At 37.4% G+C, this 16,404-nt stretch overlaps 1 protein-coding gene across 1 annotated transcript; it reads left to right on the top strand.

The window, feature by feature from the left end:
• The first annotated feature begins 219 nt into the window (after positions 1-219).
• On the top strand, positions 220-13,445 carry ggt1b (gamma-glutamyltransferase 1b). The gene is made up of 12 exons (XM_084104685.1): positions 220-453; positions 1,226-1,356; positions 1,964-2,053; positions 2,769-2,961; positions 3,136-3,296; positions 4,145-4,294; positions 8,354-8,490; positions 8,862-9,049; positions 9,613-9,740; positions 10,771-10,883; positions 10,971-11,084; positions 12,609-13,445. Exons 1-12 carry the CDS (start codon positions 287-289, stop codon positions 12,753-12,755), a joined length of 1,719 nt encoding a protein of 572 aa, XP_083960811.1. The 5' UTR covers positions 220-286; the 3' UTR covers positions 12,756-13,445.
• Positions 13,446-16,404: the final 2,959 nt, after the last annotated feature.

The raw sequence follows: 16,404 nt of genomic DNA, 5'->3' as shown, positions 1-16,404 counted from the left end.
CGGTTAACTTACATTACACAATCATTGATTGTAAAAGTTAATATAGTCATGGTGAAAAATGCACATGCCGCAAATAGCTTATCTCTTCTCTGGAACGGCTAGTACATATTGCTTCAATTAGCAGTTAACACGAATCTAAACGGTTTAAATTCAGAATATGATTTTAAGGATATGATTTGAAATTTGAAGGATATGATTGCTTGCAGATACGGTTGCATAGAAACATAAACAAGTTTATACACCAGCAACAGATAACTAGACACTTGTTGTTGCATGTTGCAGGAAAATGGTGCAGAAGTCTACTGTGGTGGGCCTGGCATTGCTGCTGCTGGCTGCAGTCGGCACGTTTTTGGCCGTTTTCTTTTCCGTTCAGGGCAAGAAGGCCTCTCCTGAATCTGGTTACTTCAAGGCAGCAGTGGCAGCAGATGCTGGGACATGCTCTGAGATCGGCAGGTTTGAGCTCTCTTCTCCTTAAATGCATATTTCCTTTTTGCCATCTTGAAGCTGAAATAAAATTAGTTCATTAAAATCTCATTACATCATATATTATAGTATTTTTGCAAATAAATAACAAAGATGTTAAGAAGGCCATATGAGGAGCATGTGTAAAAGATGTTTGGTTTGTTAACCTAAAAATTAACTTGCATCAGAGATTTAATTTAATAGCGGAATCATCCTCACTACATCCTCTCTTACACCAACTAAAGTTGGCATGAAACAGAAGTTGCAATGGTTTTTTCTTCCCTGTTGTGATGCATATATGAGTGAAACGACTTCTTGAACAAGAAAAAATTGAGGGTGGGACTTGATTTTGTCCATTGGGAATTGATTGGATCATTGGATGGTTGTGGTTTGCTATTGGTCGATCTCATGTGAGTGACAGATTGCCCCGCCCTCGCGTCAGTAATCAGAGATGTTAAAAGTGCAGAAAAACAGTTTTCATGGACAACTGCTACATCATTTCTGACAAAACCTTTGTATTTTGTAACATATTTGATATTTTGTAGTGCCACATTATATTTTGTCCAGTAGCCTAAAATGGTGGTAACGTCTATACTGATTGGTTTTATTCAAGTCAAACATTTTATTCAGTGGAACCAAATCAACCTTACTACATTGTGCTTCATCCAACAAAATAAAAATAAAAATTGTTGCGCTCTGATATTTAAAATGATCATACCCAGGTTTGCATGCCAAATGCCCTGTCTTTGTGCTCTCCATGCAGGGACATCCTGAAGAGAGGCGGTTCCGCTGTAGATTCTGCCATCGCTTCTCTGCTGTGCGTGGGATTGATGAATGCCCACAGCATGGGCATCGGCGGAGGGCTCCTCTTCACTATTTATGATGCCAAAACAGGTATGCAGTCACCATTACCTGTCTGATTCAACCTGACACACCAGTCTGCAGTGAACTGTGTGTATATGAAGAATTTATGTACCTTTTTTCTATAAAGATCACTTTATTACTTATATATATACATTACCTGGCCAAAGAAAAGTCAGAATCATTTAGCATGAAGAATCATGAAGAATTGAGTCCATCACAACATTTATTTCCATCAAGAGGTGCATACATTTTTGGTCAAGATCTTGTACTGACAATGCAAGAGTCCAGCACTCTGTAAAGTCTCCTCCAGCACATCCCAAAGACTTTCAATGAAGTTAACTCAGAGGTGTCAATTTATGTGTGAAAATTATTCTTCATGCTCCCTCACAACCATTCTTTCATAATCTGAGCCTGATGAATGTTGACATTGTGATTGTCATCCTGGAATATGGCCATGATGTGTCTTCCTACAGGGTTGTTTAAGAAATGAAAAGCTACACACTCCATCAATTAGGGTTAGAAGAACTGCTGCCAAACATTTAACATGATAGAAACATAATAATCACTGCAATATGCATTTGCATATTTAAATCCAAACTTTTTGGCCGGGCAGTGTATAATTGATTTATTTTTGCAGGAAAAGTCGAAACCATCAATGCACGTGAGACGGCCCCAGCAAACGCAACCAGAGACATGTTTGGAAATAGCACAGAACTTTCTCAGAAAGGTATCCATTAACTACATTACATAAACTACGGGAAATCATTGGTGAAACAGTTTTTACACAATGGGCGGCCTTGTGATACAGTGCCAGCATGGAGAGATAAACATAAAAAACTATCAACACAATTTCAACAATCAATAACTCTAGCTCTGCATATGTTTAATGTAGGACTTTTCGAGGAAAGCCATAAAACTGTGTCTGTGTGCACATGGACATATGTCACAACAACTTGGGCCCTGTTTACACCTGGTATTAAGATGCGTTTTGGTCGATCGGATCACAAGTAGACGAGGAAGACACATACCCATTTACACCTGGGGTTTTAATCCCTCTCTTTTGTCCACTTTCAACCACTTCTGTCCTGATTTGTTTGAGGGGAGGGTCTATGGGTCTTTTGTGGCTGTTCGAACACATTCGACCACATGAGCTTTTACACTATGAAACAATCCGGTCTAATGTGTTTTCGTCTACTTCTAGAAGTGGTCGAAAATGGACAAACTCAAAACGTATTACACCCCGTTTACACCTGTTTTTAGCGTCACCCATGTGTGATCCGACAGACCAAAACGCATCTTAATACCAGGTGTAAACAGGGCTGTCATCAAGTGCATTTGGTTTTTATTACTCAGCTTGAATTTTTCTTACTTTCAAATAAGTACATTGACTGTCTTTTTAGATACTAGCACATGGAATCATGCATGTAAAAATTCATTCACAGGCGGTTTGTCCATCGCTGTTCCTGGAGAGATTCGGGGGTATGAGATGGCCTATAAACGACATGGCAAGCTTCCGTGGAGAGAGCTGTTTTTACCAAGCATAAAACTGGCCCGGGATGGCTTTCCTGTTGGCAGCGCATTGGCCAGTGCCATTAGATCAAACAGAAATATCATTACGAATGATAACATGTTATGGTGAGCACACATGGATATTTTCAACCAAGATATTTAACATTCAAAAAAATCTATCTATTCTTTTTAACAAGGTGCACTATAATTCTTCTTTTTATATGTAATGTGTGTGATATGTCTAGTTTTATCCACTACCTTTACACATTAACATTTTCTGCTGATTGTTTGGTTTCTTAGTTCTGTGTTCTGCGATTCCACTGGAAACATCCTGAAGGAAAATGACACCATAACCTTTACAAAGCTGGCAGACACTTACGAGGTGATAGCAGAGAATGGGCCTGATGCGTTCTACAGCGGACCGCTCGCTGAGAACCTTGTGAGGGACATCCAAGCTGCAGGTTTTTTATTCGCACATGTCTATCCATTATTTGGTGTCAACAGCTCATAAAATAATCTCCACCAGTGTTGGGGAAAGCTACTTTCAAAAGTTATGCATTACAAAATTACATTACCCCCTTAAAAAAGTAACTAATTGCTTAGTTACTTTTTATAGAAAGTAATGCATTATGTAACTTTTGCATCATTGATTCTCACCTGGGCCGGGCTTGCTTGTTTGTTTTTAATAAATATATATTTGTGTGCATGACTCATCTATATTATGTACATCAGCTTTTGGAAAAACTACTTGTGGTGAACTTTGATTCATCATGTGGTTTACTCTTTACCACCTATGTTTTTTATGGTGGATGTCAGTATGTAAAACGTACAAAACAGATTTAAATAGTAGCATTTCCTTTCTAATTCAGCAGAAAAGGGCTGTTGGATTTACTGGTCTAAAATGTATTTTGTTTTAATTACAGTTTTAAATTGTAAAATTTACAGGTTGTTCTGTAAATATTATTACTGTATTTTTTACAGAATTGTTCTGGCAACCACAGGTTTCTTGGTTAAACTTGGTAAACTTGGCTTTCATTTCATATCAGATGTGCTTGACTGCCCATATGAATGTTTTAAAGACGCTAAGTTGTGCAGTTTCTAAGCTTCTGTTGTGGCTGAGATGTTGTGGTTCATTGATTTCCAGATATGTTACATCCCACTAATTCCTGCTGCCAATAGTCCACCCAGGCAGAGGTGTTGAAGGATGGCACACAATTGGTTATTAATGACTAAATCGATAACTCAGTAGGTTTGATCTCATTAAGTTGCTTAGTATCATGTGTCATATGAGCATCTGTGTGTGTTGCAGAGGGGATTATAACTCTGGAGGACTTGAGAGATTACAAGCCCTTGCTGGATGAAAACCCCCCCAGCGCTACCGTGGGTCAATTCACAATGGTGGCACCAAACGCGCCTGCCAGCGGCCCGGTCCTCACATTGATACTCAACATCCTGAGCGGTAGGTTTAGAGTTGAACCACTGCACAGTCTATCCTGGACATTATTGTTTTGCATTGTTGTTTTAAACATTTCATATATAGTCTACATTTTGAAATAACATAAACGAGGCCTAAACGAGGGTGTTTTTCCTGTTGCATTTAACATAAATTTGTTCCGGTATGGTGGATTTTACTCTAGTGTTCATGATTTTTTTGTGCAATATAAATATTCGTCAGTTTTGAAAGAATATATTATATTTATTTACTAAAGTATGACAAACATTAAAGAAGAAGATTTTGTTCTTAGGGCTCCAGACTACAACTGAAATGGTCATAAATGTGTAATAATAAAAAATATATAACATAACATACACTTGCGCACTCTCAAACAAGATTATATGAAACCGTGTTGGGACGCATACAAAGCTTTCCCAACTGGATTTTAAATGATAGTACTGTATATGTTTATTATGTTGTTTATTACCATATATTTATTTTATGTCGCATTTACGACCATTTCAGTCCTAGTCTGGAGCCATGAGATGAATTAAATCTTATTGTTAAAAATTTGTCATACTTTACCCTGGATTAGTACATAAATATAATTCCTGTAATTTTTACAGTAGGCTTATTAAAATATTCTTCTATCCCAGATTAATGTGCAGATTATATATGAGCCATTTGTAATTTGTAGCGCTATTAAAACATAATGACCTATATCTCACAACCAGTGTAATTTTAGTATTGAGATATTATAGTTTTTATTAATATTTTAAATCAGATTTTATTTTTTGTTTTTGTTGTTTTTGTCATTTTTTAATAGTTTATTTTTTAATATGTCTATACAATTTTTGATACATTTTTATTTTAGTTTTACTTATTTTAGTACATTAAGTTAAATGAATTAAAATACAAAATGTTGCATTGGCAGCTAGCCGAAATAAAACTAATACAATTTTTATATGTTTTATTTTAATTCAGTTCACGTTTATAGTCTCTTGTGTATAGTCTCTCATTAATGTAAGATACAAGTGGCTAATGTTTATTTATTCAGAAATACCACAGCAATTTAGTTCAACCTTACCCGTCTGTTCTGCACATTTCACAAGTGACTGCTTATGCCGAGTTCACACTGCACGATTTTTCAAAGTAGTCGGGTCACACTGCATCTATCTGGGGTAACATTCAGTTGCTGATGTGTTCACACTGCACGATGGATCGGGAGGTTTCACACTGCATGACTTTACAAAAGAAAGAATCGCCGAGCGACAACTTCTGTCTGGTCCACAAACTACGTTTCACAACCAAACACACGTGAGAAGTGATAAGGAAATATAACGAAAGATAGCGCGTGCGTGAGACCGGAGTTCTTCTTCGTCGTGAGACTTCTCTGCAAAGAGAGTTGGGGGTAAATAAATAATTTTGCAAAGGATAAATAATCATCAAATGATTTTGAATCGCTAAATATATCATGGGCATCGGCGACAAATCAGCGATTCTCTCAGATCGCGTCTTGTCACTCACGTGAACGAGAACCGATTTGCCTATGATTTCGGCATTTGTCCTGATCAGGTTCAGGTTCAGGTTCCTTTATTTGTACCCTTAGGTAGATTTGTTTCGCAGTGTCAGAGTTATCGACACATTTATAAGACAGACACATACAATAAACATTAGACAATATTACATTAGACAAAATGTCATCTGTGCATTTTGTTCCTCTGAGTAAAGCTATTTTATACCGGTTTGTTCTGCACTTTGGGACTTATACTTCGTCTAGAAGGACGAAGCTGAAATTCACTCTGCAGAGGGTGGAGCTCATCAATTAAAATTGAGCCACTTATCCGCTGTAACTGTCTGGTATACAGGGACACTGGACTGAACTGTGACACACCAATCAGCTTACTAGACCATTTAACAATTTGATTTAGGGAGTTTCTGTTCTGTAAAGATAGATTCCCAAACCATGCCACCAAAGAGAAAGCTAAAATTGATTTGAAAGTAAGTATGGTTTTATCAATGTTAAAATAAGACAGTTTCCTCAAACAAAACAGGTGCTGGTGCCCCTTTTTGCACACAGCTTCACAATTTTCCTCAAAGTTCAATTTTGAGTCGATAATTGTCCCAAGATATTTGTAGGATTGTCTGACCTTTAATGGATGTGACTTCATGCATGTGGGCATGTCTTCTAAAATCAATTATCATATCTTTTGTCTTAGATATGTTTAATTGAAGGTAGGACTCCTCACACTACGTGACAAAGTCATCGATGACTGGGCAGGTCTCATTGTCCTGAAGCCTACTAACAATAAGCGATCTCCCAAAACCTGTCGGCGAACGGAAATCGGGCCTGTAGTGTCAGTTTTAGTTTTTGTTAACTATAATAACCCTGCTCAAAACTGCAACTTTATATGTCACAGTGTGACTTCATATCTCACAATGTGAACTATTTTTAATCTGAGGCAGAAACAAGTTTCCATGATATAACCAACGTTGACCAGCATGAGAATTCACGCTGGTCTTTTTAGCAGCAAGAGGAAACATCCAGTTGCTCATTACAGGATGACCATTAGTCAATCTTTAATGTTCTTAATCATTTCCTCATGTGGAACGGTGTCAGGGGAGGATGAGACTTCAGAACTTTCCAACTTTTTTTTGTTGCTATGAGCTATTAAAATCCCTCCACCCTTCACTCCGCCATGCCTGTCCTCCTGTCTCCCACACCAACACTAACGTGGGCTGTTTGCCACTAATTGGACACAAACCAAGCATGGAAAAATCCATGCAGTCAGCGTGTTCCGACCCTTTCCTTGGGGTTCCACCAGCAGGGGATACTCTGAAGGAGCCTGTCATCTGAGATTCATCAGCTTTGCTTTCTTGCGGCGAGCTGGACGTTCTCCACGGCTCTGTGTCTTGGTCTTTTTTAAAACACCCACTCTGTAGCTTTACTGATGAGATACTTAGTCATTAAGTTGCTGCCAGACAGGGCACGGCCGTCGATAAACACTGTTAGCACTTGTTTTTTGTTTTTTTTCACAATGTAGCTTGATTTATTCAGAAGTTATGAAACATCTTCGACTCTGAAACTCTCATAATTGTTCAATTATTTCAAACAGACATGTCTGGCATAAATAGGCGAGACAATTTGAGATGTTTTCAGACAGTAAAACTGGGTCAGTTGTCCAACATTAAAATCATAGCTGACCTATAAATGAAAATCACATCATCATTTACTCACTCTCATGTCATTTCCAAATCCATTTGACTTACTTTCTTCTGTGGAACATGCAATGAGATGTTTTGAAGTAAATTCTGCAGTTTTTTTTTTACATTTTCAGCTGTATTTAGTGTGTAATGCTGCTGTTTGAGCATGAAAAACGTCTGGAAAGTTACAGCACAAAGTCACTCCAAAGGGAGTTATTCTCTAGATCAGTGCGCACTGATTCTAAACTCCCTGAAACTCCATGATTGTATTCTTCAGTTTTCTTATGGGAACGAACACATCACAATATCCCTAATTTAAATAACTGCTGCCCAAAACATGCGCAAAAAAATGGGCAAGGCCTGGTTGAGTTGCGTTAGAAGTGTGTAGAAACTCGCGGTTATGGTAAAAGGTGTGACATTTCCGAAACGCGCTCGAATCGGTTGACCAATCACAACACACTGGTCCAGCGGACCAATCAGAGCACACTGCGCTTTTCAGAAGGAGGGGCTTCATAGAGGCCGGAACTAAACAGAGCATTACTGACAGACTGGGAAGAGAGGTGCTGCAACAATGTCAAATATTTAAAAAATAATGTGTTTTTTTCAAGCATGAAAACCTAGACCCCAAAAACAAAACCAAGATTTTGAAAAAGGGCATAATAGGTCCCCTTTAAGAACTGAAAATTTCCCATCTCATTTGTGCTTCTGCATATTCAGATTTGATAAGACGAATGCGAGAAACATACGTCATGCTTCTGAAGACTTTTCTATGGCAGCCATCTTGATGATTGGCAGTTCTATCCATTCATATGACAACAGTTAACATGGTTGAGTGATCAATGTAGTGAATCTAACTGAGCTCCTGTTCGCTTTCCTCAGGTTACAACTTTAGTCCAGACAGTGTCTCCACCACTGAAAATAAAATCCTCACCTATCATCGCATAGTCGAGGCGTACCGGTTTGCGTATGCAAAAAGGAGCATCTTGGGGGATCCACAATTTCTCAACATCTCTGATGTAAGTTGTGAACAGAGAAAGGGTTTTTTTAATTTTAATTTAGTTACAACTATTCCTTTAAGTGACTTTTTATCAGTAGACTATTTCTAAACCACAACCAAAAAGTATTATTTATATGTAAAAATGCTCATATGTATCTTCAGCAGTTGTTCAGGTTGACACAGATGGCGTTGGCATATGTTAGCCTCTCTCGATCAGTTGTGATCAAAGCCTTTATTGAATCCGACATGCAGCATCTCACACTAATCACAGAGCATGAAAATAGTGCGCTATTGAACGGCTCATTGTGCGTTCACTCTTTTGATCAGCTGTTCTTTCAAGCCTCCAGCAGGGCCTCAATAATGATCTGTGATCCTCTTTCTCTCTGGCAGTTCATCCAGAACATTACCTCCAAAGGCTATGCTGACATGATACTCCAGAAGATCACAGATAATACGACTCAGCAAGAGAGCTACTATGAACCCGAGTTCTATCTTCCCGACAATCACGGCACGTCTCACGTGTCAGTGGTGGCAGAAGACGGCAGTGCAGTCGCCGCCACCAGCACCATCAACGTTTAGTGAGCATTTGCCTTTTTTCTTTGCTTTCTCCAGCATATAGGCATCAAAAATCTGTCATTACTTAGTCACAGATTTTACAATTTCAGGGGGAATCAGCCTATGATTTGGCTTACATAAAGTGCCCTTATTATGCTAGGTTGCACAAGAGGGGTAACGTGGGGGTGCGACTTTCCAGGTTACTCAGGAAGCTCCTATTTTAGGTTCCTAATTTTTTTTTAGGATCTCTCCTACAATAGGTTGACATGCATAGTTCAAAAAACACTTCAACCTCTCTAAACTCTGATTGGTCAGATGGCTCAGTCTCTACTCTGCTCTGATTGGTCAGATGCAATCTGTTGTGATTGGTGTATTCTGCTCTGATTGGTCACATGACTCAGTCTGTTGTGATTGGTCTACTCTACTCTGAATTTGATCTTCTACTCTGCACTTTGATCTTTGAAACTTTGCAGAGATAGAAGGTTATTTTAACCAAAAATAAATAAATACAAATTTAACACTAACAATAAATACACACCATTTTTTTATATTTGTAAATGGCATCATGTTCTTTCTTTTTCCCCAGTTTTGGCTCCAAGCTTATGTCAAATTCCACAGGAATTTTACTTAACAATGAGATGGATGACTTCAGTTCTCCCTTGATCACCAACAACTTTGGAGTTCCTCCGTCTCCCAACAACTTCATTGTCCCACGTAAGAAAACTTGATCACAGCCATTGGCAATAGCTGCTTTTTTTGTTGTTGTTTTTTTGTTTTTTTGCAGTATGTATTCTATAAGCCAAGAGTGCCATGCTTTACTTACAGTGACTTTAGGATTATTCCACTTTGCATTGCACTTTACAGTCTTATCATCATTACTTGTTGTAAAATCACTGTAACGTGGCTTATAGCTTCTATAAAAACAACAATATGATAAAAGACACTAGTTAGTTAGAGTAAAAATCGTTATATGTGTTTTATCTCACCTTTGGCAAATATATATTATTTAAAACTACTACTCTAAAAGGACGTCAAAATTAATACTTAAATATTTGAATAGCATTAAATACAATAAATATTTCAAATTTATATAATTTAATATAAATATAATAATAATAATTTTGATCTTTTGAATAAGTCACAATTCACAAATGTGATTGAATTATTCATTCAAGTTTAAAAGATCAAAATTGGAGTAAAAATGCTAAATTAATACTCAATACAATATTGTTTAAATAAAAATAAATTATTTTAAATATTATACAATCAATATTTGAATGTATATAATTGAGTGTATAAAAATAAATACAACAAAAACAACAATAATAATTTTTATTTTTTGAACTTGTTTGAATAAGTCAAGAATGAGATGTTAAAATATAATAATAATATTTCAACATCTCATTCTTTACAAATTCAAAAGATCGAAATTGGATTAAAAATGCAAACTACGAAATGAATATATATATTTTTTTTTAAAATTGACATCAATAATATCAAATGGTAATAAATATTATCATTATTTCAAATGTATATAATCAAATATATACATATAAATAGCAAATATAAAATAATTATAAAAAATAATTACAAATAATAGAATAACAGATATTATTTTAACATCTTATTCTTGACTTATTCAAAAGATCAAAATTTTACTGTTTCAAACACAGCCACAAACTTTAGTGAAACTTTGAAGATTTTGTTTTAATTGTTTGGAAACCCTGTTCTCATCTCTGCTCAGATAAAAGGCCCATGTCTTCTATGTGTCCCGCCATCTTGCTAGACGAAAACAACAAGGTTAAAATGGTAGTAGGAGGCTCTGGAGGAACGAAGATCACCACAGCAGTGGCCCAGGTGCATTTTTATTTTATTGTAGTCCAGATAGTTGTGCTGGACATAGTTCAAACCTTATCACTTCATGCATAACTGACCTCTGCGCAGGTGATCCTAAATGCACTGTTCTTCGAATACGACCTGAAGAAAGCAATAGAAGACCCAAGAATTCATAATCAACTCAGTCCAAACACCACGCAGGGAGAGCCTGACTTTGACAAGGTGAGTGAAGTAATGTATACAGGTGTCATTTTATGATAAGATAATAAAGTAGTAACTGATGTAATCTGATTACTAATCAGATTCCAAAAATTAAGTACTTGTAATAATATTATATTATATTTTGCTTATAATCAGAATATTGTTACTTTTGTATTGATTGTGTAATTTACACTGTAAATTCAATTTGTTGATTTTCCCTCATTTGTTTTTTTCTCTTTTAAATTTTACTTTCTAAAAAAAGACTACCACTTATACAGTACGGTTGGGAAGTCTTCCAGATTTGTGGAATTGCACACTTTTAAGGAGACATATGGCCAAAACATTACTGTGCAATATAAACTCTACATTTCCTATTGACATCAAATAATTACATAAAAAACGTTATAATTTGAATTTATTTAATAGCAATTTAACCAGGTATTACTATGTGTTTGGAAGGCTTTTTAAAATGTACAAATTCACATAATTTCATATTTACAATGTTATCCACACATATATGCAAAACCGGCTGCATTAGCATAAAGTTAGCTTTAATTTGTGAATGGGTTGTGTAGCCTACTGTACTATCTTTCAAAAATTTTCACAGATGCACTTTTATGATAACTTTTTAGACTTGAAATTCAGAAATATAACTGGTTTGATCTGTTACCACTCATGGATGGCATTTGTAATGCCAAAATTACCTGTTCATAAGTATAGAAACTGTCCAATAATTCAAACATATTGGAGTCTATGACCGATGAAGGTCCTAGACCAGGGTTCACCAATCTCGGTCCTGGAGGGCCGCTGTCCCTGCAGAGTTTAGCTCCAACCAGCTCCAACACACCTGTATGAAAGTTTCTAGTATGCCTAGTGAGACCTTGATTAGCTGGTTCAGGTGTGTTTAATTGGGGTTGGAGCTAAACTCTGCAGGACAGCGGCCCTCCAGGACCGAGATTGGTGAACCCTGTCCTAGACCATCACCCACATCCACGTCCATATTTTATATTTTTATGGTTAAATTAATTATACGCTTTTCATCCGCTCTATCATAAACTCCAGTTTGAGAAACCCTGACGTAATGTAATATTTAATGCACTTCACGTTGTTGATAACAAAGAAAGGTCCTATGTGATAAACAAGTTGTGTCAAAAGTAATCTAAAAGTAATCCGATTGGACTACTAAAATGTGTAGTCTAATAAATGGCTTTAATTTTAATAATGTATTTGTAATCAATAACAGACTACAATTCATTAGTAATCAACCCAGCGCTGGCTGTAAGTGTGTTTTTGAGTTTAGCCACTTATCCATGGTCACATTACCCCAAAAAAATCAATTTCTTTCAATGCTGGATTGAAATACAAAAGTCAACATTTGAAGTGGATCAAAACCTTTCATCAAAGTTATACATGAATTTTGAACAATACCCGTTCTTGTCTTAGGACAACTTTGATGAACTTTTTTTCATCCACTTCTAAATGTTGACTCCACTTCTTTGGTTATTCTGAATAGTTTTGGCTAAGCAAATCCCACTCAACCCACAGGCCGTTTTGGAGGGTCTCGCCCAGAAGAACCATGTTATAGAGGTGTTGAAGTCCACAGGCGCAGTGGTTCAAGCCGTGGTGCGGGACAGTGCTGGCCTCAGCGCTGAGTCAGACCCCCGTAAGGGAGGATACGCAGCTGGGTACTGACCTCTGACTCAGCGATCCAAGTCTCCAGGCCAGCTGGAGGCAATCGAGATGCTACTTCAAGACCCCAAGGACACTTTCCCCCTATGCTGCTCGCAAACAACCAAGTGCCTCCATCAGAGATCCCACAGGCAAATCAGAAGTGCTGTCAATGTTGATCTCCTCACACTCCACATTCAGTGAATGAGTTAAACACACACACACATTGAGAACACACCATCTTTCTGTGGCTGTTTCTTCTGATGACATCCACACAACACCATCTGTACTGCTCATCGTATTTATTTCCGCAAATAAACGTGTTGTGATGGCGATTATGAACTCTCTTACGTGTCTTCTGTCTGTTCTGAGATTTACATCCAGGCACGAGAATTTTTTTGCAAGACTTAGAGGGAGTGTCTCAGGGGAGGAAGTTTTAATCAAGCTTCTAATATGAGAGCTGAAGCATGAACAAGAGTTGAAATGCTCGTTTTAATGTCCCATGAGTATGTGGTCCTGCCCACAGGCACCGGCCCAACATCAAGCAGCATCATTAATCCTGAAGTTGTGGGGGACAGAGAAAAATCACATAAACAGCCCTTAATTAAACTTTCAAACTTTGGCTGTACTGAACTATAAGAAAAGACTGTCGCACTCTTTAATCTAACAAATTGTACGTAATTTTTGTCACGCTTTAATATTTCGAAAAGGCCGATTAAATACAGCTGCAGGGCTGAGAGATGAGAAACATTTGTGACATCTTTAATCTGACATGTAAGTACATTAGAAAAGTACATTTTCTAAATGGCAGATCAAATTTCATGTCAAAGCAAATTTATCCAGATCTAAAAAATATACATATCAATGCAATTATTTGGCAAATGATTTTACATGAATTATTAATTGCCATTTTTTGTCCTAAAATGTTATCTGTGGGGTAAAAAGTGTCTGAATTAAAAATGGTCTCCAAATGCATTGAGTGTATTTAATTATATATATTATAGAAAAGCTGTTTTTATTACAAATACAAATGCAATTGTTAAATTGTTTTACTAAATTAAAATATTCTGAGTATTAATGCTTTTTCTGGCTGGTTTGTGAAAATGTGAATGATGTGCAGCACATTAAATGGTTCGGAGTAGTTTCAACCTATAGGGTCCTTTGCACCATGACCTCGAACCAAACACCTCCCAGAAGCTTTTTTTCCCTTGGTCGAACATTATTAAAGTTAGAGCTTATTTAGAGATATCAGCCGAATGGCTTAGTGCAGGCGCTAATGGATCCAAGGTTGTATATCATAAATTACCCCACTAATAATGCCCAGAATGGTACCCAACCTCTACAGTAGTACAAATAGGTTCTGTACTCATAAAACGAGGCATTGGAAAGTTTGTAAGTACATCAGGAGTTTATTTAAATAACACTTGCCTGACGGCTAATGCTACCGCTAACCTGGACGTCGGTGAGCATGTCTATGTTCCCACAGCCCTATGTTCCCACAGCCTTATGTTCCCACAGCCCTAACCATAACCCTAACCCTAACATTCCTAAACCTACCCCTCACAGGAGGGAGATTTGTCTGGGATGTAATTGGGCTATCCCTGTACCAGCACAAGCACTAAAACTTACCCTTCATAGGGGACTAGGGCTTAATTTGTTAACATACCTAAACCTACCCCTCACAGGAGGGAGATTTGTCTGGGATGTAATTGGGCTATCCCTGTACCAGCACAAGCACTAAAACCTACCCTTCATAGGGGACATAGTTAAATGAGAGAACATAGGACTGTGGTAACATAGGGCTGTGGGAACATAGGGTTGTGGGAACATAGGGTTGTGGGAACATAGGGTTGTGGGAACATAGGGCTGTGGGAACATAGGGCTGTGGGAACATAGGGCCTAATTTTCAAAATTTTCAGTAAAAAAAAAATTCTTAGAAATGTGGGAACATAGGGTTGCGGGAACATAGGGCTGACCCCGGACGGGGAGGTCACTTCTGTGATTTGGGAAAAGCCCGTAAAAGTCCTGGCAGAAAGCGATGCATAAGGATGTAGTGTAACAACGCCCAGTTCCAGGAATGCACTAGTATTTTGTTGGCAGTACCAGTTTGCAACAGTTGTCAACACTTCGGAAAAAATTTATTTCTATGGAGTGTTAAATTCTCTAGCTTTTCCCTTACACTTGTGAGTTTTGCAAAGGTGAGTGTTTGGCTTGAGGTCATGGTGCAAAGGACCCTAAGTTGAAATTACTCCGAACCATCCCTTTAAGTCTTGAGAAGAGCATAGTGCATTACTAAACTTTTTTTTTCTCATTTATGTTTACATTTTCATTTTAAGTGCAAGTAATTTGTGTTTTCCCAGTGTGTAAATGAATAAATAAATGTAACGTGTACTGAACCACAAACATATAAATCAAGAATTAAATAAAATATTTGCGATTTATGCGCAACAGAAAAATAAATAAAAAGTATTTTGATCAGTATTTGAAAAAGTATTTTCACGTGAGCAACACGACGCATGAGTGTTGTTTTGACGCGAAAAAGACATTGCGTGAACGAGCGTTAAAGATTAATATTTTGTAAATAAAGTGGTAAGTTATGTTTTTTTGCACAAACAAAGCACTTCATATAATAAGCACTTCATATAATAAGCACTTTAATAATGTCTTTACTGGGGCTTGAAAGTGGTAGTTGCGTAGGCTGTCAATGGAGTTACAGAAAGCTCTCAGATTTCATTAAAAATATCTTAATTTGTGTTCCGAAGATGAATTAATGTCTTGTAGTGTAGAATATGTGCCTTAAAGTGTTTTGGAAATCAGTGGTGTACCTGCAGATGCTAATGATTTTGTTGACCAGTTTCTCATGCTAATTGCATCTAGTCGCTAATACTAGCTAATAGGCTACCAAATCAATAATTGGTAAGCATGTTTCTTGTTTACAGCCATCAGACTCTAAGACACCTCAGTTTTTGTGATGTGTCTCATTTATACCAGTAAATGTTGAGTTCAGAAGCAGGTTATTTCAACCTCTGTGATCTAGGAAAGGAAAGCTGATTTGCACTTTAAATAGAAGTTCTAAGCCTGTCATTATTATAGCAGTTCATATTATTAAAGGTCACATTGTGAAGTCTGACTATGTTCTCATAGAGCAAACTCTACACAAGTACACAGATAGCCTATGTTTTGAGCGCAGTCCCTGCCTCTTCATTTGCCGATATTTTAGCATTGTCTTGTGTTTTTCAGGGGCGTTTGTTCCCGTCGGGTCGCTTTGAGAGCTGTTGGGTTCGTGCTGCTAGGAAAAGGTCAGGCTCTTTCACTGTTCCCGGCTCTCCCATAGGAGCTGACAATAAAGCCCGGTCACATGGCACTTGTCACTACAGCGGCACCACAATTTACCCCAGATCACCCAGACTTTGAGTCAAATTTTTGAGGTGGAACACAGTTTGAGACTATACAGACCTACAGACGGTAGATTCAGACATTGGTCTGCTAATGATTTTATGGCAGTTGAGGACAGCTGGTATCGCTGCATTCATATGCAGTCAACAAATTGCAAAGTTATGGCAGATAATGTTGAGGCTGTTTACCTGTTAAGGGGAGAGATCCTTTTGTTAAAAAAAAGAAAGAAAGAAGAATAGCACACCAAGCAGCTTTCTGAACCTGTTGCGAATTCTGT

Source organism: Abramis brama (assembly GCF_963993115.1).
Source record: "Abramis brama genome assembly, chromosome: 25".
In the NCBI taxonomy this organism is placed as follows: Eukaryota; Metazoa; Chordata; class Actinopteri; order Cypriniformes; family Leuciscidae; genus Abramis; species Abramis brama.
Note: the sequence above shows the minus strand (reverse complement) of the source record. Positions and strands in the feature narration are given on the sequence as shown.

Excerpts from the sequence above, each read along its gene's own strand:
- ggt1b (XM_084104685.1), top strand. The coding sequence starts at position 287 with ATGGTGCAGAAGTCTACTGTGGTGGGCCTGGCATTGCTGCTGCTGGCT. Across the intron at positions 4,295-8,353 it reads GATACTCAACATCCTGAGCG|GTTACAACTTTAGTCCAGAC; the intron begins GTAGGTTTAGAG and ends CGCTTTCCTCAG. Across the intron at positions 9,741-10,770 it reads CAACAACTTCATTGTCCCAC|ATAAAAGGCCCATGTCTTCT; the intron begins GTAAGAAAACTT and ends ATCTCTGCTCAG.